The 22,039-nt window shown below is 36.9% G+C and overlaps 2 protein-coding genes across 9 annotated transcripts in view; one reads left to right on the forward strand and one right to left on the reverse strand.

Annotated features, from left to right (window-relative positions):
• Positions 1-624: 624 nt before the first annotated feature.
• Cops5 (COP9 signalosome subunit 5) lies at positions 625-15,150 on the reverse strand. The gene is made up of 8 exons (XM_027932855.2): positions 14,860-15,150; positions 12,490-12,724; positions 11,087-11,215; positions 10,458-10,523; positions 9,270-9,355; positions 5,305-5,416; positions 1,727-1,875; positions 625-865 (listed from the first exon to the last, which is right to left on the reverse strand). The coding sequence occupies exons 1-8, from the start codon at positions 15,126-15,128 to the stop codon at positions 781-783; spliced, it is 1,131 nt and encodes a 376-aa protein (XP_027788656.2). The 5' UTR covers positions 15,129-15,150; the 3' UTR covers positions 625-780.
• A 325-nt stretch (positions 15,151-15,475) lies between these two features.
• Positions 15,476-22,039, forward strand: part of Cspp1 (centrosome and spindle pole associated protein 1) — a 124,049-nt gene continuing 117,485 nt past the window's right edge. For 3 of the 8 annotated variants that reach the window (XM_071602342.1, XM_071602343.1, XM_071602346.1), the window contains exon 1: positions 17,263-17,376. The gene's annotated coding sequence lies outside the window, so the exon portion shown is untranslated. Of the gene's footprint in view, positions 15,497-15,536; positions 15,717-17,262; positions 17,377-22,039 lie in introns of those variants that run through there. The other 5 variants (XM_071602344.1, XM_071602345.1, XM_071602340.1 and 2 more) reach the window with 4 other exon arrangements.

Raw genomic sequence — 22,039 nt, forward strand, 5'->3', positions numbered from 1 at the left:
ACCTGTCCATTGTTGTATTCTCTGACCAGAATAGTAATTGCCTACCTATTACCCTTTTCTGGCTAGTCCTCCTTTCCTTCAAGTTTCACCTGAACTTTGCTAAGTCCTCTTTGGAAGAAGTGTTTCTCCCAAGAATTCACCAGCATATTTTAGTTCTCCCTTCACAATAGTATACTTATGTGCTTGTCAACTAGCCTTAGCCTCCATAGTTAAGTTCTGTGAGGACAGTGGCCATGTTTAGCTTGTTCAAGAGTAACATTGGGCCTGGTTCAGGAAAATCACTGGCAAATATTTGAATACTCTGGGCTATGTTTGTTCTGTCTCTAATAAAGTTACTTGATTTTCAGGAAAATAATCTAGGGTATGACTTGGCTAATATTTTATAGCAACATAAAAATGTTAAATTTTATTTTTACTAACAGACTGTCAAAAGAAGGTAAAGGCAAAAATCAAAAGTGGTTCTGGCCATAGTATGTCAAATGAAATGCTGAAATTCATTGATTAATTTAGATAGGCAAGATGCTTCAAAAAATAGAAAGGGTCTAATATTTTTTCTTTCATATTCAAGAGCATTAAAGGATACTAGAAAAATAATGCAGTTTCACCCACAAATGAAACAGACAATTTCATTTTATAGAGTTTTATTACAGGATGTTAATATTCAGGACATTTCAGAGCACCTTATACTTCTAATCAGATTTTTGGTAACTGGTTTTAAAAGTATTACTTGAGTATTTTTCCGCATACCAGTTTTCAGGCAAAAGTACTATCAGTGACTGTTTAAGAGATGTTAATTTGATTAAACAGTTTATCCTTAATAACCTGAGACATCAATCCATGGATGGCTTCTATGGTGGTTTTACAGCTGAAAAGAAAAGACATAATGTCACAAACTGAAAATGGTTCAAACATGCATGCACTTCTCCTCTCATGTTTATCTGTACACTTCCAATATTTTCTCAGTTTCATTCATACTCCCAAATCACACCAATCTGAAGTCTACCCTTGTAAATTTTAGACTTCTTCATGTCTTTTAACCCATTTCATTACTTACTAGAACCTTCATACAAGAATGACAATGTAAAATTTGATAAATTCTAAATTGTTAATTTTGTTACTTGTCAGCAGCTTTGGGAAAAGTTCTGTTTTAGAAGACAACTAAAATTATATATTATTACTATATTTATGAAAATATAATAACATACAATGTTATAAATTATATATTAATGACACATTAATCTGTAATTATAGGATTCTAATATTACATAAAGCCTTATCCTTTATTATTTAGAATAATTTAAAAAATAATCCTATGCTTTTCTTTTTTTGGGGGAGTACTAGGGATTGAACCCAGGGCCTCACACAAGCTAGGCAAGTGCTCTACCAGTGAGCTACATCGCCAACACTTTTTTGAGACGGCATTTTATTAAATTGCCCAGATTGGCCTTGAACTTGTGATCACCCTGCCTCAGTCTTTAAAGTGACTGGGATTATAGGTGTGTATCACAACATACAGAACTTTGAGCCTTTAATGTTTTAATATAATGTCTCCTAAATTTTTGAAGTTAAAATCTGCATATGAGAATTCTTCAAAGTCTAATATTTAATATTCAGGTACCATTCTAAGTTAAAACTAGGTTAAACTGTAAGGAATTTGAATCTTACTATTATTTTCAAATTTTGAAAGAAAAAATTAGGTGTGAGAATCTTACATATTTACTCTTACCTGTCTCTTGTAGCTTTGGCAAGTTTGTCTTCTGACTTTCGATCATGTGTTTCTAAACCTAACATGAAACTCCCTCGGCCCAGCTGAGCTTCTGACTGCTCTAACTTTTCAGACAAATCAAACACCTGACCAGTGGTATAGTCTGCATTCTGTGGAGAAAATGGCACTGTATCAGGACATAATATGAAACCCACAATTTATAACCGTCTTCACCTAAAAAACTGCTTCTAAATTTAAGCAGTTAGAACATAGATACTTTTCCTTTTACAATTTTAAGATTAAATTTGGAAATTTTCTTTTTGACCACTTAAATATAATATTTGTTGTTATGGGAGGCTTTGAAATTCACAGATCTGAATCTAGGTTCTGGTGCTGCTGCAGATTAGCTAGGAAGCCTGGGGCATGCTTCCTGGCCCTCTTCTGAAAATGGGAAAGGGTAGCAATAATTATTATATAAGACTATTGAGAAAATTAAATGAAGTTTAATATTTATATATAACACTCTTAGAATTGTCCATGGCACCTAGAAAAGGCCTAATAATTGTTAGCTAAACTTTTAGAACTAGTACTTTTGACAATATTTAAAAAACACTTGTTTTAGATTTTGATTATAAAGTTAATAGTTATCATTGAAATTTTAGAAAATGTAGAGTAATATAAAGAAGAAAATAAACCTACCTGTAATCATTGCACCCAGCTATAAATACAATTATATCTTAGAGTAATGCTATATTCTCACATGCATACCTACCATTTGGAAAACTGGTTTATATTATTTTTCTAGAAAATGACATCCTTTTTATAAAGAAAAATTTAAACAGTTACATATGTACAGTTACACTTGGTTACATTTATAATTTTTTAGTTGTAGTGTAAAATATAAAAAAATTCACAAATGCAACTTGCAAAGTATGTTACATTTCTTTCCTAAATCTTTGATAGAAGAGAATGAAGATTAATAAACAACTTGGCAGAAATAAGAACATTATCCTACTTGTTCAATTTTTAAGATGGTATAAGGGAAACAGATTTATCACCTAACATGAGAAGTTATTTGCTGTCATCACAGCTATCAGAGGGCTCTTTAAAATGTTACTTGTTCTTCTAATGATTTTACAAATTTATGATATTGTTAAAAGATACAACTATGTTCATTTTGTCTGGATGTAAGTGGTTTAGGAAATAAATACAGTTTTACACCACAGACTTGGAAAAAAACTCTAAGGCTTATAGACTACTTCATATTCAGATGATTTAGCTACTCAAGCCATGAAAATGTGGGTCACTAGAAATAGCTATTATTAAAACTATAATAAAATATACCCAATTACATTTCTCATTTCTGCTTTTTTTTAAATACCCAATTACATTTCAAATGCATAGAGAATGAACATAAGGAACTAATTTCCTAAATTAGAAAATAACTTTTTTTTTCTGGTAGCTTTTTGGTTATATGCTGTAATTAACTACTTTAGCTGGGAAAAAAAGAGAAGCTGAATACATAATTCTATATTTTTTCTTAAAATGCTATAATTATGTAAAACCACAAAAAAGGAAAAAATGAAATTTAATTGTTTCCTGATTATTAATATCCTTGCATATGCAGTACTACAATACAGGGATAGCCACAGGTCTGAGTAGGTTGATCTCTTTGCCTTTACACCAATGCTCAGACTGCTCTGGTCTTGAAGTGTTTTCACTGCTTGCCACCAGGTGTCACTTTTGGCTGCTATTAGTACATTTGCCTCTAAGGAAACAACATATATAAAGCACTTAGCAGTGTCTGGCACAAAGGAAACAATGTTTACTTACTACTCTGATCAATCTCTTCTTTCTAATATACTACTTCTGACCCCTGATGATAAGCAATAAGAACAGAAGCCTTGTCAGAACTGTGTTTACAATCATTGTAAATAGGCTTAAGTGACATTTTTCTGTATACATCAAACCAAAAAAAAAAAAAAAATCATTTATTGAGGCTTTATTATATGCCAGGTATTCCACCAATTGCTTTATATTAAGTCCTAAATTTTTCAGTATACTTAATGATGTATATAGTATTATAATTTTACACCTGAGAAAGTCTCAGTCACATTAAATAACTTTCTGAAGGTAATCAGAACTAGTAAAGAAAGTAGCAGAGCTGTTTTCAAATCCAGTTTATTTTACTCCAAACCCCATGGTTGTAATCACTATGTACACTGCACTAAATGAAACAGCCTCCCCCCGCCCCGTACTGGGAATTGAACCCAAGGCTTCATGTTTTCCAGGCAAGCACTCCTCCACTGAGCCACATCCCCAGCCAAGAAATAGCCTAGTTTTTAAAAAAAGTAAAAAACTGTTCTTAAGTTCTAAATATAGAAAAAGCTGTTAAGTAAATGTCTTCCTAAATATTTTAGATTTTAGCGATATAATCAGAAAATATTCAGTAGCTAAATATAAGTAGCTATTTTTTGCTGCTCACTATCTGTTGCTTTAAAGCAAGAGTCTTATGATCTCTCTTTCCCCATCTTACTAAGTTCCTGAAGGAGCTGCCTCCACCCCAGCCCAGCACTCACTGAATTCATTCCCTTGGCCTATACAAGGTCTAAGTAGAAGAGCATGTATCCTAAGTAAGTCAGTCAGAAACAATGAGGCTTTGCCTAAGAATAAGCAGGAGTGTGTGTATTTCTGGATTCCCCACCCCCCGCTTTTTCTTTTTTTTTTTAAAGAATTTAACCTTTATTTGTTTGTATGTGGTGCTGCTGAGGATTGAACCAAATGCCTCACCTCGCTAGGCACGCGCTCTACCAATGAGCTACAACCCCAGCCCTTGATTTCCTATTTTGAACATGACAGGGTAAGACTGGGAGATCTGAGGCTAAAGTTGCCATCTTGCTTTCACATGAAACCTGAAACTGAAACTAATCAATAAAGCTGAGAGAGAGAAAAAAGCAAGACTTTATAATATTGCTTGAATGCTCTACTCTGAGACTTAGTAACTTATATAACTTTCTTTCCTTTTTTTTTCTGGTGCTGGGGACTGAACCTAGGACCCATAGCATAAGTATGCACTCTACCAGGGAGCTATACTCCCACCATGATTCTCTTTCTTATTTCTGAGTGTCTTATTACTTGAAACCAGAGTCCAAAAGACATCTGATACAACAAATACTTGTATTTTTTCTGCTAGACATCATTTTTTTCCCACATATTTTTTTAAGTTGTAGATAGACATAATACCTTTATTTTATTTATTTTTATGTGGTACTGAGGATGGAACCCAGAGCCTCATACATGCTAGGCTACCACTGAGCCACTAACCCCAGCCCCTCTATACATCCCTTTAAGGCAAGCACAGCAGATCTCACCCTGATCTGGCCACTCTATTTGCCATTTATACTTGGTCTCTCTGACATGAGACAGACCTAAGATTTGCCTAGATTTCTGATCTAGCTCAGCAGTGCAGAATCCCATCCCAACCCTCTTGTTGTGGCCAAGTTGGGTACAGCTTTTCTGTGTAAGGGGGTTTCAAATATTAAACAGCTTTTATAGCTTATATAAAATTCAAATGCATCCCTTACAAGTAGAGTACTCACAGTAAGCAAGCTAGAAGAACTCAGTGTATTCACCCAGTATTTATTCCACAAAAGCTCAAGTAATTTGCGATCCAAAGAGGATTTGAAATATGAGACTTCTAAGGCATAGTATCTATGAAACAAAAGCACAAATTGAATAAGCAAAAAAAAAAAAAAAAAAATTCAATTGTATCATATAGAAGTCATAGCCAAATTTAAGCAAATTATACTTTATATTAAAATAGTCATGTTTTAGTTTTTAGTCTAACAATAAGAGGTAACCATGTATTCTTTTTCTTCAGGGGTGTGATTTCAAATCTTCTATCTACAAAATTTCTTTATTTTATGTTTTCCTTCTGTGAAGCCCAGAAATTTCCAAGAAGTTATTAATAATCAGACTTTCTGAATGATATGTTTGTGTTATTAAGTTCTGTAACTTCCAGCTAACAGCACATAAACTTAATGAGCTGCTTCTTTAGGATTCACTATCATTTTTGTTAGCCTTTTAGAATATACTAAAAGTGACATGTGCACTCCTCATTCTTACCTTTCTAATCCCCTGATTAGGGCCTACTACTTTTTGGAAAAGAAAACTTTAAAAGTATGTTCTAAGATACTTAAAATAATCTCTACTGCTTCCAAAGGTGCTTAATTTATAATCAGGTTGTAGCAAGGAAAATTTGGTTAATGTCTGAAGAACATACATAATTTAAATGTAACAAAATTTTAACTATCTCAGTAGGTTATGCACATTAGTGGATACAAAGAAGCACAAGAAACTTCTTTATTAGGAACTCACCATTTATACAGAAGAACTGGAATGAATCCAAAAATATTAAATATAATGAAATATGTTGAATAACAGTAACTGATGCCAAAGTGTATATGTAAAAAGAAACAATTACCAATTGAGTATTCAAGATAATGAGTACTCTTAAGAGGATGTGAAGTGGTCATTTAGAGCTAGAACCAGATGCAAAGCCCTAGGGAAAAGGTTGGACTTTAGGGTAACTCTCACAAGAGTCCACAGTGTGGGGCTGGGATTGTGGCTCAGCAGTAGAGCATTCACCTAGCGCGTGCGAGGCCCTGGGTTTGATCCTCAGCACCACATAAAAATAAATAAATAAAATAAAGGTGTTGTGTCCAACTACAACTAAAAATAAATATTACAAAAAAAAAAAAAAAAAAAGAGTCCATGGTGTGGGTATGTTGAGAACACAGAAGGCATTAGGTAGAGAGCATCATCTATGAAAGGAAACACATGTAAGGGTAATAAGTGAATTGGTTTGGCCAATTTAGCAAGAGGAGAATAATACTGTGAGGGAAACTTATAATGGCATACTGAGGTCCAGTTGCTGGAAGATGTTACGTAAAAGGTCAAGAAATTTATAATTTTTTATTCTTTAGGTACTTTGGACTCATGGAAGGTGTTTGAGTAGAGCAATGATATAGCCAAAGGGAGTTTAAGAAAGTTGATTGTGGTAATACCATTATATGCTAGAGGATAAAAAATGGACGCAGGGGTACCCACAAAGGAAGCCATTGGAGTGGGGCAGACAGGAAAAGATAAAGGCTCAGATTCTTGGGTAGTGGTGCAAAGGATAAAAGTGACATGAACACAATAAAAAAGCACCCCTGGGTTTAATCCCCAGTACCAATAAATAAATTAATAAGTAAATAAATAAATAACCTTTACTATAAGAAAAAGAAAAGCCAATAAACTGCTAATAATAACCTATCATCAAGTAATTTAGGAAATGTATGTATAATAACCTATGCAAAACGCTTATTCTTTTGATTTGGCACTATGCTTCACTGAATATTTGTCAAAAAATAAATCCATTAATTTACTTGCTCTTATTCTTTCTTATTTAGGAATCAATCCAAAGAGAATGTTTTTGAATATTCTTTTTGGTTCAAAATTCTAGGCAATTTTTGGTTCAAAACTCTAGGCTCTAGCAATGTAGGAACTAGCAAGTAGCTACTCCTCTCTGATAGGCTACTATTTCAGAATATCAAGTGGGGTACTTGTCAAAAGAAACTTATTTAAGGAAGACAAAAGAATGAACCAACAGAAAGAAAAATAGGGAAAGGTGCTGTCAGGTTACAGAAAAAAAATTAATATGAAAATATAATTGTTAATCAGAAAAATGATTAGGAGCAATTTCCTTAAACAGAAATAATTTAAATTCTTTTCAAAAGGTCAAATTAAATGCTTAATCGTAATCATTTAGGGTAGAGGTAGTTATTACAGAAATATGTCAGACATGATTGAAAACCAGAATATTTAAAAACTCAATTTTAGAAAATCTGAATTTTCGAAGAATTTCTAAACAGAAAAATAAGAGCATATGGATAGTCAAGATACTCATTAAAGTTGGGATAAGAGGTGTTTTTTAGTGCCCTCTCTTCTATGTGCCTTGCTGTTTTTTTTTTTTTAAATATTTATTTATTTATTTTAGTTGTAAGTGAACACAGAACCTTTATTTCATTTTTATGTGGTGCTGAGGATCGAACCCAGGGCCTCACGCATGCTAGGTGAGCACTCTACCTCTGAGCCAGAACCCCAAACCTGCCTTGCTGTTTTAAAAGCAAGACTACAGCAGCAAATAATTCTAATAAAATCCACATGCTCAAGGGGTCAATAATAAGGATGCAAACATATCAGATAGTGACAAGTGCTATGAAGAAAAAGAAAGCAGAGAAAGTAGACACAAAGTGACAGGAAGGTATTATTTTGAGATAGGGTGATCAATGAACATTCTCTGTTAAGGTGACTCTTAAACAGATAGTCAACAATTAAAACAGTTAGGGAGCCATATGGAAATAAGGAAGAATGTTCCAGGTAAAGGAAACAGTAAGTACTAAAGCCCTAAGGCAGAAGCCTGGGGGATACATCTGAGAAACACTAAAGAGATAAGTACTGCTAGATTGAACCATGGGTTCAGTGCTAAAGAGGTAAGTACTGCTGAACTGAACCATGGGATGGTGCTAAGAGAGGAGCCTTGAGAGAGTGTGGACGCTAGACCATATGGGGTTGTGTAGTCTATGGCAAGGCTTAAGGTTCTTATTCTATTTTTTTTAATTGCAGATGAACATGATACCTTTACTTATTTATTTATGTTCTTTACATTTTTATGTGGTGCTAAGGATGGAACCCAGTGCCTTCCACATGTGGGAGGCGAGTACTCTACCATTAAGCTACAACCCTAGCCCAAGGATCTTATTCTTGGTGAGATGGAAAATCATTCTGAGAAGAAACACAGTCTGACATTTTAGTTTGCCTGAGAAAACAATTTTAAGAGGCAAAATGTATATGCAGTATTAGTTGTGGCTTGGATGAAGGTGACAGGTGATAAGATATATTTAAAAGGTAAAGAAAACTAATTTCACTAGCTTCTTCAACATTAAAATAAAAACCAAAGGCCCAATATTTTGTCTGATAAGTGGATGCTGATCCATAATGATGGTGCAGGGGGAGGAAGAATGGAGGAACTTTGGGGGGTGGGCAAAGAATGGAGGAACTTTGGATTGAGTAGAGGGGAGGGAGAGAAGGAGAGGGAGATGTGGGGGAAAGATGGTGGAATGAGACATACAATATTAACATATGTACAGGTATAACTGCATGAATGATGTGACTCTACATCATGTACAACCAGAGAAATGAAAAGTTGTGTTCCATTTGTGTAAAAAATGGGATCATGGCTCAGTGAAAGAGCACTTGCCTCATAAGTGTGAGGCACTGGGTTTGATTCTCAGCACTGTATATAAATAAATGAATAAAAGTCCATCAACACTAAAAAAATTAATAAAAATTTTTAACATTATCCTAAATCTTCATTTTAAACTATTATTTCAAAACGTGTTATATTATGAAATGCATTTTTGTGAGTCTTTTTCTCATCCGTAAAACAAAGGGCTTGGACTGGATGATCTCTGAGGTTTCCTGTGATTTTGGATTCAGATATATTTTTTTAGTTACTTACTGTTTGCAATGTACACCAAAGTCTTCTATTTTGTTGAGTGGAATAGTCTGGTATTCAGAAGGTCCTTCATCAGGAGGTTTGTAGCCCTAAACAAAAATAATAACAGAAGATTAAAAAACAAAATAAAATAAAAACCCAAGATAAACTGTTTTTTTTCTCTGCAGCTTTTTATTTATAGGAGCATTAATTTTGGGGAGACGAATATTCAAAATAAATACTCTTAAAAAAAATATATATATATATAGCTTCTACTTTCTCCAACCCCACTTTCTGGCAATAGGCTGGATTTGGTTTATAGATTAATTTTTTTTTTTGACCTTAGGAGATATATACCTATGCATTATCTACTGCAGACTACAAGCTTCCTCCAGAGGAGGGAACTGTCGCTTGCTGTTTCTCTAGTGCCTGTCAGAATGCCATTGTCACTCAAATACTATTAAATAAAGATTACTGACTGGGCGTGGTGGTATACACCTGTAATACCAGTGACTTAAGACGCAGAGGCAGAGGGATTGCAAGTTCAAAGCCAACCTCACCAAAAACAAAGTGCTAAGAAACTCAGTGAGACCCTGTCTCTAAATAAAATATTAAAAAGGGCTGGGGAATGTAACTCAGTGGTTGAGTGCCCCTGAGTTCAATCCTTGATTATCCCCGCTCCCATATAAAGACTGTTTTTCCAGTAAAATTGATAACAAATAACAAATGTATTTTCTTTTTTAAGAGTCAGTTTGTGGTAGTTTGCTACTTGAAACAAACTATTTTAGGACAGAGATACTAGTCACAGCATATCCTTAAAAATAAGCGAAATATTTGGAGTTTAAAAAATTATGACTTAGGGCTGGGACTTTGGTTCAGCAGTAGCACACTTGCCTGGCATGTGTGAGGCACTGGGTTTGATTCTCAGCACCACGTATAAATAAATAAAATAAAGATCTATCAACAACTGAGAGGAAAAAAAAAGACTTATACTATAATCCCAGCAGCTTGGGAGGCTGAGACACAAAGATAGCAAGTTCAAAGCCAGACTTGGTAACAGCGAGTTGCTAAGCAACTCAGTGAGACCCTGTCTCTAAATAAAATACAAAATAGGGCTGGGGATGCGGCTCAGTAACTAAGTGCTCAAGAATTCAATCCCTGGTACTCAAAAAAGAAAAAAACAAATTATGACTTATAATTTTTAAAAATTACCTTTGGGTATGTCCTAAAGGCTCCAAGATTCACTTTTCCTGCAGATATTGTTCTTGTTGGATCAATCTACAAGAAGGATATATTTAACATCTGTCAATACAAATCATTATATACTTCTATTTATTAAAATATTATAAATCTAGAAATACATATGTAACGCTATGCACATACACAATAAATGACCAAACAATATGAAAAAAATAACCAAACCAGAAAGTTTTTTTGAAATGGTTAAACATAGGAATTCCTCACAGGAAATTTAGAGATTACATTTAGTTGACATCATTTAGGATTATTATTTGAGAATTTGCTCATCACTTTTTAAAGGGCTTTTTTTTTTTTCCTTTTAGCATTTCCTGCTTACTCTAGTCAAAGAACACTGATGGAATACCTCTGATGAGCTGGGTGCTGAGACATGTGTGCTGATTACCCTCATCTTTTGTGGGTAGGGTGTGAGTTATAGAGATTAAGTAACTTGCTCAAAGCCCCAGTTTTATTAAGAGGTAGAATTCTGATTCAAGTCTTTACAGATTGACACCAGAGCTTTTGCTCTTTACTATACTGTTTCAAGTCTTGTTTTAGTAAATGTTCATGAAGAACTTAATTAAAACTGGTTTAAAAGTACTTACTACCACTGCTACGAATGGTTCTTGGAACTGCTGGTTAAGCATCTGTGTACTAACATCAATCCCAGAAAGCCAGCAGCCATAGCCAGGGTGGCTATGGTACCAGCCAATTGCATTTTCAAGGCGACCAACCTAACAAATGAAGAGGACAAAGGAGCTTGAGATTTCTGTTTAATTTTCAAGACATTTATTATTTGTTTTATGTAGCACTGCAGTAAACATCAAGCAAAATAATTCTTAGAATATATTGCTTTTGTTAAAAAAGGAGTTATTTGAATAGGTAATATGTGTACAAAGCACAAAACTAACAAAGTACAAGAACAATAAAGGTATTCAGTCTCCTTCCCATCTCTTTTACTTCAGCTGATTTCTACCCCTGTTGCCTACTGCTTACATAGCCTTATAGAGATATTTTTACATACATGTAGTAAATTAATAAACACAGTGACACACAATAGCATGCCATATACAGTGTTTTATACTTTGCTTTTTTACTCAACAAATTATTCTAGGGTTTGCTCTATATAAGTAAATACATAGATAGCTATTTTTTTTAAAGGCTGCCTAAGAAGAATGTACCATCATTTATTTAACTGGTTTTATATTCATGAATATTTAGGTTGTTTCCAAACTTTTTGATTTTTGGTGTTGGGGACTAAACTCAGGCTTTATGCATGCTAAGTATGCACTCTACCACAGAGGTACATTCTCAGCACCCAGACTTTTTTTTTTTTAATTTTTAATATTTATTTATTTATTTTAGTTTTCGGTGGACACAACATCTTTGTTTGTATGTGGTGCTGAGGATCGAACCCGGGCCGCACGCATGCCAGGCTAGCGCACTACCGCTTGAGCCACATCCCCAGCCCCCAGACTTATTTTTTAGGTTCTGGGGATTGAACCCAGGGGTGCTTAACCATTGAGTCACATCCCTAGCGCCCCCTGCCTTTTTTTTTTTAATTTAAAATTTGAGACAGGTTCTTGCAAATTACTTAGCAGCTAAGACTAGCCTTGAATTTGTGATCCTCTTGCCTCATCCTCCCAAGTTGCTGGGATTAGAGGAGTGTGCCACCATGCCTGGCTCAGACTTTTGATTTTAAACACACATCTGATAATGAATGAGAAATTATTTTGTGTGGGGGGTCTATGCTCTAAATCCTTTTTTTCCTCCAGTGCTGGGGATCAAATCCAGGACTCTGAGCATTCTAGGAAAGTGCTTTACTACTGAGCTACACCCTCAGTCCCCATAGTATAAATCTTATCATGCTTCTAATCTTATATCATTTTATATAGAAATCGTTGAATTTAAAATATAAAATTTAATGTAAAGAAATAATTTTCAGTTTAGTAACTCAAAAATCACCTTGAGACTCTGTAGGGACTAAACTTTAAGAAAACATTTTTACCTGTTTGGCGTTTTCTATGTATGCAGCCATGTACTCATATGCAGCAGCCTGAGCATTTACTCGGGTTTCAGTGCCCTCTACAGGCAAAGCAAAACTGTCCATAATGATCATGGTTTCACCGTCCACCTTTCCTAGCATCAAACCCATCACTTCCAAGTTGCCTCCTGATCTGGCATGCATCACCATTTTTAGTAGAGCCAAAGCTGAGATTTTGCAGTATTTAAAGTAATGGTGACTACAAAACAAAATCATGGTGTAATTAATTTTCTTATATAAAGTACAATTTCAAAAGACAGTTTTTGTGAAGATAACAAATACTGAAGGGATTTACAGAAATGAATGTGGGAAGAAAAAGGAAGTAGAAAAGGAGTTTCTACAGGGCACTAGAAATAATAAACAGGTCATAGTCCTGTACAGTATTCCCCTGTGGGGGAGTCTGAAATAGTTTTTAAATACGTTTAAGAGGGAAAAACATACTTTGAGTAGGCTTTTTCTCCCTTGACTTGGAATCAGCATATTTCTGATTCTGACTCTAGTTGGAATGGTTGTGTCTAACCCTTCTCAGGTGTACCTTCTAGCCTAATGATTATGAACTCGGACTCTAACATCTACCCTAATTTTGGCACTGCCATGCTCTAGCTGTGGTGCTGTGCCAACCATTTAATGTTTGTGCTTCAGTTTTCTTATTTGTATTTCATAGTTGTTAGGATGAAAAAAAGTATATAAAAATACTCAACTTAGTGCCTGACATATACTAAAACCTTAAGTGCTGTTACTAGCATTGTGGTACTCTTGAATAGTTTGTTGAAAGGTGTGGTCTCCCTCTGTGATATCAGCCTCAAAATCAAAACATAGCCCTAGTGTCCCTACTTCTCCTATGACCACTATTCTAGAGTTTGTCATCATTGGATATGAATAAATTCTTGAATAAAAAATATTTTGATATCGCTGATGCAGCTGAAGACAGCTGAAATGAGTATAAGAACCACCATGAGACAAGCTGATATTTCCAAATAAACTACATCTACCTAAAATAGAAGATCCTGCCATAGGAGTAAGGAGATAATCAGGCAATCTAACCAGATTGTACAGAGCAGTAAATGTAAATGTTTCTTAAGAAGACTTTGAAGATGCCTGCTCCAAGAAAACAACCAAGTTTAATTCCCAACCTTTGCCAGATTTCAACAACAAGATGAAAGATATGGAGACCTGGTATTGGAAGTCAAGACATAAAATTTTGACTCCACCCTTTACTGGGAAAAAGGGGGGGGGATAATAGTTAATGTGCTCCCATTACATAATTCTAGATCCTTTTAATTTATCAATTCATCTAATCTTCATGACATCACTAATAGGTAGGTTTTATTTCTATATTATAGATAAATGAAGATGGATAAGTTAGTTTCCTAAGGTCAACTAGTTACGTGGCAATTGTGAGATTTGGTCTTAGGTCTATTGCTCATTTAAGAGTTCACTACCTCAGTGTGACCAAGAAGTAAGTTTCTTATGTATTTTCTTATTTGCAAAAAAGGAATGAAAATACAGTATTGAGTTGTCATGCATATTAAATGACATGAAAATCCCTAGCTCAGTGCCTGGCTCATGTTAAATTCTCAATAAACACTACTAAAATTGAATACGTGGACAATTAGCTAACTCTGAAAAAAACTGTGAGGCTGATAAAGTATGTTCTGCTGTTGACCACATTTCTCCTATCTCCTCATAGATCGGGCCCTTTGTGGTCTTTTTTACTCTCTCCCTAATACAGTGGGGTAAAGAACCCTTTCCTGACTTGTCATTATTTCCAGGGACACATGGATTTTAGTAAGAAGCAAAGAGCCTTAAGCTCTATTTTTATAAATAGTGGCTTAGGTGAACTGGTGAAGCAACATTTTAGAGACTGGGTAGAGACGGTGTGTCTCTGAAATAATTACCAGCAATCAAAAACGATATTATAGGTCTCTTTTCATTTTTGAGACCCTTGTCCTGGTAACTTGATTTCAGCTGCAATCCCCAGTTTGGGATCAGCTGAAGGCCCCAAAAAGATGCATGATGACACCTGGTTCAAGGTAGAGTGTATAGCATATGTGAAAAGATGTTGAAAAGTGTCAATTTAAAGCACCGCTTGTTCTTCATTTACATCCTCTGGTAGTAAATGCATTAAAGAAAGGAGAGTCAAATAGCCCCTCGAGGAGAGGCTTAGGCCTCACTAAGAAGGATAAAGATAGATACAAAGCTCTCGTTCTATTCTCCACTCTCCCGTAAAAAAACAAAACAAGCTCTCCACCCGCTTCGACTCCCACTCTCCCTGGGTCTCTTAAATTCCCGCCATCCCGTCCCTCCCCTGCGTCTCGCCAGGGACCTCCTCACTCCTTAGTCCAGGGTTTCGCCGCCAGGATTTCTTGCTGCTGTTTTTTGTCGTATTTGTAGATTTCATCGATACTCTGGGCTTCTTGCATGTTGTTGGCCAATTCCCAGGTTTTCTGGGCCATACCGCTCCCGGACGCCGCCATCGCCGAGGAATCGGAGAAGTTGTCACTTCCACAACCAAAACGCAACTTTATTTCACTGGGTTTCCAGGTGTGGGCTTCAGACCTTCCCCACCACGGGTGCAAATTCTTACTAGACTCTCGGGGCATCCATGACACATAACACCGGAGGTGAGGTTGGCACATACCATTCGGAATGGCAGGGGAGACAAGTGTCTCTTTTGAAACACGACTATGTAAAAAGCGATTACTTTAAAAATTATGGAGAGAGGAAGTCTTGTGGTTGAAAGTAGAAGTTACTTTCTTGGAAAACTGTGTGAATTATGTGTGAATTAGGACAAAAACAATGATTCTATTTGAGAATGGTACAGCCTTCCTCACCGGAAGAAGGGCTTGTAACGTTATGCCAGAAACTGGATTTGGCCGTCTCAGTTCTATTGCGCAGGCTCGGCCTCCGACATAGGAAATGTGGGTGGAGCTTTAAGCTGGGAAGCTGGTGAAAGTGTTTTTGTGTGGGGGTAAGGTACCTTAAGTGAAATAAGTTCTTTGAAAGACTGAAAAATAAGAATGCCTTTGAAAAACGAAATGGAAGTAGTTCTGGATTCTAGTTCTGGAGAGGAAAGACAAACATGTCATTATGTTTTAAGATGATTCACTGCACATGCGTAAAATTTTATGGGCTCGAAAAATCCCCCGGCCCCTCGCTTTTAGATGAGCTTTCGCTAGTGATCGAAGGAGGTAATGAAAACGCATGGATTTCTAAAGTCATGTTTTTTTTTTTTTTTTCACGTGTTTAGAAAACTTTATAAATTGTGATCTATTGGTGTTCTGAAAATGTCCAGTACTTAATCTTTTTAGTATTGGGGATTGAACCTAGGGGCTCTTTCCCTCCAGCTACCACCCCAGTCCTTTTTATTTTTCACTTTGAGACAGGTTCTCTCTGAGTTGCTGAGGGTCTTGCTAGCATGCTGAGGACTGGCCAAATTTGGGAGTCTGTGATTCAGGAAGGTCTTCCCACGCGCATGCAGCACCATGCAGGCTTCCAGTTTTCCTAGTTTTTGTTATAGGTTACAGTTTGGTCTTTAACAGCATTACGAATTACCTTTGTCCCCGGGTAGAATTAATCTGACCAACCTTTTTTGTTTCCTACAGCAGCTAATAGAAAGCTTGTTTAGTTTGTTAGTTTGTTTTAGGTATTGTACTCTCATCCCTCCATCAACGCTAGATTCTGAGTTTCAAGACGTGGTCTAGGTCTGTGTTCATTGTTTTATCACTAACTACTAGGATGTTTTGGATACAAATTTTGCTGGGAAAAAGCATCACAGCTATTCATAACGGGATCCTTTTATACCTCTCCAGCTTCTTTTAGTACCCACTGAAGCTTTTCATTCCGTCAATGCCAGTACCTTCTCTTTGGCTTAGCAATATAGTTGTGTTCAGCATTGTTTGAAATGCTCTTCCTTTTCTGTTTGGGAGATGATATTAATCTTTAAAACAACTTAGAGATCTCAATCTAGGAACTCTTTCTTTCCAGTAACCATTTTAATCACAGTGACTTTACGTCTCTGTAGTTGCTTCTATAACTGCTTTGTAAGGTATTTGTTTACATGGAGGTTTTCCTTTTTACTGTACGCTTTGCGTTGTATCCGCCACTTCTGTTGTGTGATGTGTGGTGGATAGTTGAAAACAAAATTGACTTTACATCGCAGCCTGAGGTTTTGACATTTTAAAATCACCTTTTGAAAGTAAGTCAGGATAAATTAGGGTCCTATGATACATTAATACCATTAGTTCCACTCTCCTGGGAAGCTAGATATCTCTTTTCTAGTCATACATGTAGCCAGTCAGGATTGGAGTGAACTATGTTGCATGTTGAAAGCCCAGGACACGACGTTTACCACCTGGAGTAGGACTAAATCCTTGGAAAGCTATGTCAAGAGTTTTCCTCTCTCTGCCTTTCAGACACTGATACTGTTCCTTGACCTGACTAGCTAACTCATGGAGTAGGGGAAGGGTGGTTTAGAGAGGCTGTAATCGATTTAGTCTTGGAAGTGGCGCCCACGGTTTAACAGACCCTGAGCATAGCAGGGGAACCTTGATGGCATTGTCTGCAGCCAGGGTACAGGCAAGCCTTGCGAACATCCAGCGGGTTGTGCGGCCTCCGGGACGGCAGGGGGCGACCTCGGCCGCGCGGTGTGCCCCTGCGGCGCCAGTGGAGGCAGGGCCACGCATGGCAGTTGGCGAAAGGCGTGAGGAGGGCTGGGCCAGAGAGGCGGAGCCTGGGTCAGGCGGCCTGTCACACAGTTCCCGCGCCGGGTGGTCGCCGCCGCTTCTTTGGTCTACTGAGAGCCTCGCTGGAGCGTTGTGCGTCTACCCGGACGCGAGCCCGCTCTCCTGAGTAAGAGTTCTTCGGCTGCGGGTGGAGAGCAGGCCCGGCGGGGTGTGACTGACCTGGGATGGGGTGAGAGGGTTCCAGGGCTAGGTTCGCGGCTCCGGGGGGCGGAGGTCGCGTGGCAGCCTGCTGTCGAAGCCAAAGTTACTGGGGCTGGGGTGGGAGTTTCTTTCCGGGTAGGGGTCTCGAACCTGCTGGGTGGGACGGGGGAGGTGATCCTAGTTACATATATGGGGGTTTGGGGTCTCGCGGCCGCCAGGCGGGGCGGCGGTGACGGGGTCTGGGGTGTTGGGGGCGGGGGTTCCCTCACGGTGTGTCTTGTGGCTATTGGGCGGGGGTGGTGCTCGAGTTACCGGGCCCCCCTTCTTGCTGGTGGCAGCCGGTCAGGGGGCGGTACCCAGGTTACAGGGGCGGGGGTTCCCTGTGGGTGAGGGGCTCGCAGATGTCGGGGGCGGGGCGATGCCCCGCCTACGTGGTCCAAATTCCTGAGCCCTCACCGAGCCCTCGCGGTTGCCACCGCTGCCGCCTCAGGTGTTGTTGCCAGCCTGTTGTCTGGCAACGCATTGACGCTTTCTAAATAGTCAGCCACCCCTAGCACCTGGAGACAAACTGTGCTAAGCCTTTGCTCCCGTGCATCTTCCCTCCTTGGAGGCCCGGCCTCCTGAGTTCTGCTGAACTTCCCTGGGCGCCTTTCCTCCTCCGGGCTGGGCTGGCTAATGTTTAACGTTAGAGTGCTTGTGCGCCAAGGCACTGTTCCCAGAGCTTTGCAAGTAAAACTTAATCTTCACCATATCCCTGTGAGGTTGGTGCTATTATTATCACCTCCACCTCCCTCACCCCCATGTTTGCTGGGCAGCTTGAGCTTGAACCTTTTCTGATTGTAGTATTCTATATGGAAATTGAATACAGTTTTCATTCAATGCTAGCAGTGGGACTCATCTTTTGAGAGAGGCTGGCCATCAAAGATTATAGAATTAAGAAGCTTAACCAGGATTTCGGGGAAGACCAAATTCTGAAGTAAGCTACCATCCAGTTTTCAAATGCAAGATGCCTAAAAAGGTTGTAAAAGCAACTTTAAATAGATAAATATGAGTTTGTAAAAAGCCTCATTTATCCTGAGAAGTTCTTGTTTTCACTGTGAAAGAATGGCTTTCTCGTTGACAAGTAATAAAGGAATCTGGTGGAAACCAGTAAGATGCTTTCTTCATATCATTCTTCTCTGACTTTCTGGTGGTTAAATATCTGCCGAAATGCTCCACAGGGAGGACATTTTGGATCTCTTGCAGCACTGATGAATTGGGAGGGAACACTTGTGAGTTTACACATCAGGTTATCTTTTTGATATCATTCTGACATACTTTGTGATATACCTCCCTGAGTAGTAAGCAAAGTTGTTTGAGCAAGTGTTTTAGCAATTTTGTGTAACCCAAAGGCTATGTAATATATGCTACTGACTTATTCATGTTGAAATGATAATGAAATTTACTAATGTAAATTTATAATACATCATTAATATATTCTAAAAGACTTCAAAATGGTTTTATGTATTTATTCTCTTTGTATCCTGTCCTGCAGCTTCCCTTTTTGTCCCCAGCAGCATGGCATTTACTTCATAAAACATTGAGAGGGATTTGTCAAAATTTGAGTGTGCCCATGGAAGTAAATTACTCATGTGAATGTCATCTGCCAGAAGAAAAAGATTGAGAACCTTTCATTTGGTGGAAAGATCCTTGGTAGATAAGTGAGAAACATTGTCCTGGTCACCTCTTTTATCTAGAGCTTTTTCACAGTGTCTGTTCTTACCTGACATGCCTAAATGGTATCATTCCCTGAGAATCTTTGGTTCTGTTTTCATACTGTAGGGTCTCTTTTGTCAGGCAACCTTTTTTTTTCCCAGTGTAGTTTTGCAAATCAAAACTGCATTGAGATTCTATCTCACCTCTGGCAGGATGATGGTGATATTATTATTTTAATTTTTTTTTATTATAATGGTACCTATTAATTGTGCAAAATAATGGTATTTAATACATGCATATAATTCACTTTGATTGTATTCATCATCTCTATCTCCCACCCTTCCTAAACAGTCCCCTTTCTGCTTTCATCCCCCACCCCTCTCTGATAGTACATATGAGAAAAAACATGACACTTAATTTTCAGAGTCTGGTTTGTTTCTCTTAACATTACCATTTTTCAGTTCCATCCATTTTCCTGCATATGACATGATTTTATTCTCCTTTATGTGGATGTACACACATCCACTGTATACATATACCACATTTTCTTTATACATTCATTTGTTAATGGGCATTCAGGCTGATTCTGTAACTTGTCTGTTGTGACTAGTGCCTTGATAAACATGGGTATGCATGTATTGACTTTGATTGTTGCAGATATATACCCAGGAGTGGTATAGCTGGATTATATGATAGTTCTATTTTTAGTTTTTTGAGGACCTTGTTACTGTATTCCACAGTGGCTGTACTAATTTACATTCTCATCAACAGCATTTAAGGGCTCCTTTTTCCCTAAATTCTCACCAGCATTTATTTTTTTCTTGATAATGGACTTTCTGACTTGGGTAAGTTGGAATGTCAGAGTAGTTTTTGATTTGTCTTTCCTTGATGGCTAAAGATGTCAACCATTTTTTCATGTGATTTATTGGCCATTTTTACTTCTTTTGAAAAGTGTCTGTTCAGTTCTTTTGGTCATTTATTAATTGAATTGCTTTTCTGTTAAATTTTTTGACTTCTTATATTCTGGCTATTCTCTTTCACATGAATAGTTGGCAAAGATTTTCTACCATTCCTTTGGCTATCCCTTCACACTGTTGATTGTTTTCTTTGCTGTGTAGAACTTTTTAAATTTTGTGTAATCCCATTTGTCAATTCTTGCTATTATTTCTTGAGTTATTTGAGTCATGTTCAGAAAATCATTGCCTATACCTGAAAACTGAAGTGTTTTCCTGTAGCACTTTCAGTTTCAAGTCTTACAATAAGGTCTTTGATTCTTTTTTTTTTTTTTAACTTTTTTAGTTGTTAATGTACCTTTTATTTTTTTTTACATGTGGTGCTGAGGTTTGAACCCAGTGCCTCACACATGCTAGGCAAGCGCTCTACCGCTGAACTACAACCCCAGACCAAGGTCTTTGATTAATTTTGAGTTGATTTTTATACAGTGAGGGATGGGGATCGTTTTAATATTCTACAGATGTAATTCTAATTTTCCCAGCATCATTTTCTGCAGAGGCTGTCTTTTCTCCAACATGTGTTTTGGTTCTTTTGTGGGGAATTAGATAGTTGTAGAGGATTCTTATTTCATTGGTTCATGTGTTTATTATGCCAATACCATGCTCTTTTTGTTTTGTTATAACACATCTATAGCATATTTTGAAATTGGGTATTGTGATGCCTCTGATCTTATACTTTTTGTTCTGGATTGCTTTGGCAACTTGGGAATTTTATGTTTCATATGAATTTTGGGATCTTTTTCAAGTTCTCTAAATAATATCATTGGTATTTTAATGGGGATTGTATTGAATCTGTAGGTTGCTTTTGCTCGTATGACCATTTTAACAATCCACGAATATGGAAGGTCTTTACATCTTCTAGTGTCTTTAGTTTCTTTCTTCAGTGTTTTATAATTTTCATCATAGAGGTCTTTCACCTACTTAAGTTTATTTCTGGATATTTTATTATTAATATTTTTGCAGCCATTTCCTCTTGATTTTTTTCTCATTAAGTTCATTGTTGATGTATAGGAAGCTACTGATTTTTTGTATATTCAGTTTGTGGTGTATTACATTTATGTTGAACATATTTGCATATGTTAATCCAGACAGCTAGTCTTCATTTTTTTTAAATTGAAGAATTCAGACCATGAATATTCAGGATTATTATTGAAAGACATGTACTAGTTCCTGTTATTTTATTGTTTTTCTTCTGAGACTTCTGTGTTCAGTTCTTCCTTATTTACCTTAAGGGGTTTGATGGTTTACTGATAATCATATTTGCTTTGTTTTTCTTCTAGTGAGATTTATTCTTTCATGTGCTCTTGAGGTTGTATTTTCTTGCTTTCTCAGCTGGGTATATGATTCCTTTGAGTGTCTTCTGTAATGCTGGTTTAATGACCATGAATTCTTTTAGTTTATAAAAGAATTATTTAGTTTATAAAATAATTCTTTAGTTTATTTCTTGGGAAATCTTTATTTCTTCAATTCTAAAAGATAACTTTGTCGGATATAATAATAATCTAGGCTGGCAGTTATTTTCTTTTAGGGCTTGAAATGTATCATTTCATGCCTTCCTGGGTGTTTAGAGTTTTGGCTAAGAAATCATTTTGTTTTGATGGTTTTGCCTTGATAAGTGACTTGGTGTTTTTCTCTTAGAGCTTTTAATATTTTTTCTTCTCTATTTTTAGCATTTTAAATACATATTATGTTCTGAAGAGATTCTGTTTTGGTTATTTGGGGTTCTAAATGCCTCTAGTACCTGGATGTTCATATCATTCCCCAGATTTGGGAAACATTTCTTCTATTATTTCACTGAGTAGGTTTTCTGTGCTATTAGCCTGTAGTTCTGCTCCTTCCTCTAGATCTATGAGTCTTAAGTGTGTTCTTTTAATTTGCCCAGAGTATGTTTTACTCATAGTTTCTTATTTTCTTTTTACT

This window comes from Marmota flaviventris, chromosome 15, assembly GCF_047511675.1.
Source record: "Marmota flaviventris isolate mMarFla1 chromosome 15, mMarFla1.hap1, whole genome shotgun sequence".
In the NCBI taxonomy this organism is placed as follows: Eukaryota; Metazoa; Chordata; class Mammalia; order Rodentia; family Sciuridae; genus Marmota; species Marmota flaviventris.

Coding starts and splice junctions, on each gene's coding strand:
- Cops5 (XM_027932855.2), bottom strand. CDS start 15,128: ATGCCCCGAGAGTCTAGTAAGAATTTGCACCCGTGGTGGGGAAGGTCT. Junction 12,725..14,859: donor GCGAAACCCTGGACTAAGGA/GTGAGGAGGTCC, acceptor TTTGTTTTGTAG/TCACCATTACTTTAAATACT. Junction 1,876..5,304: donor GTTCTTCTAGCTTGCTTACT/GTGAGTACTCTA, acceptor TTTTCTCCACAG/AATGCAGACTATACCACTGG.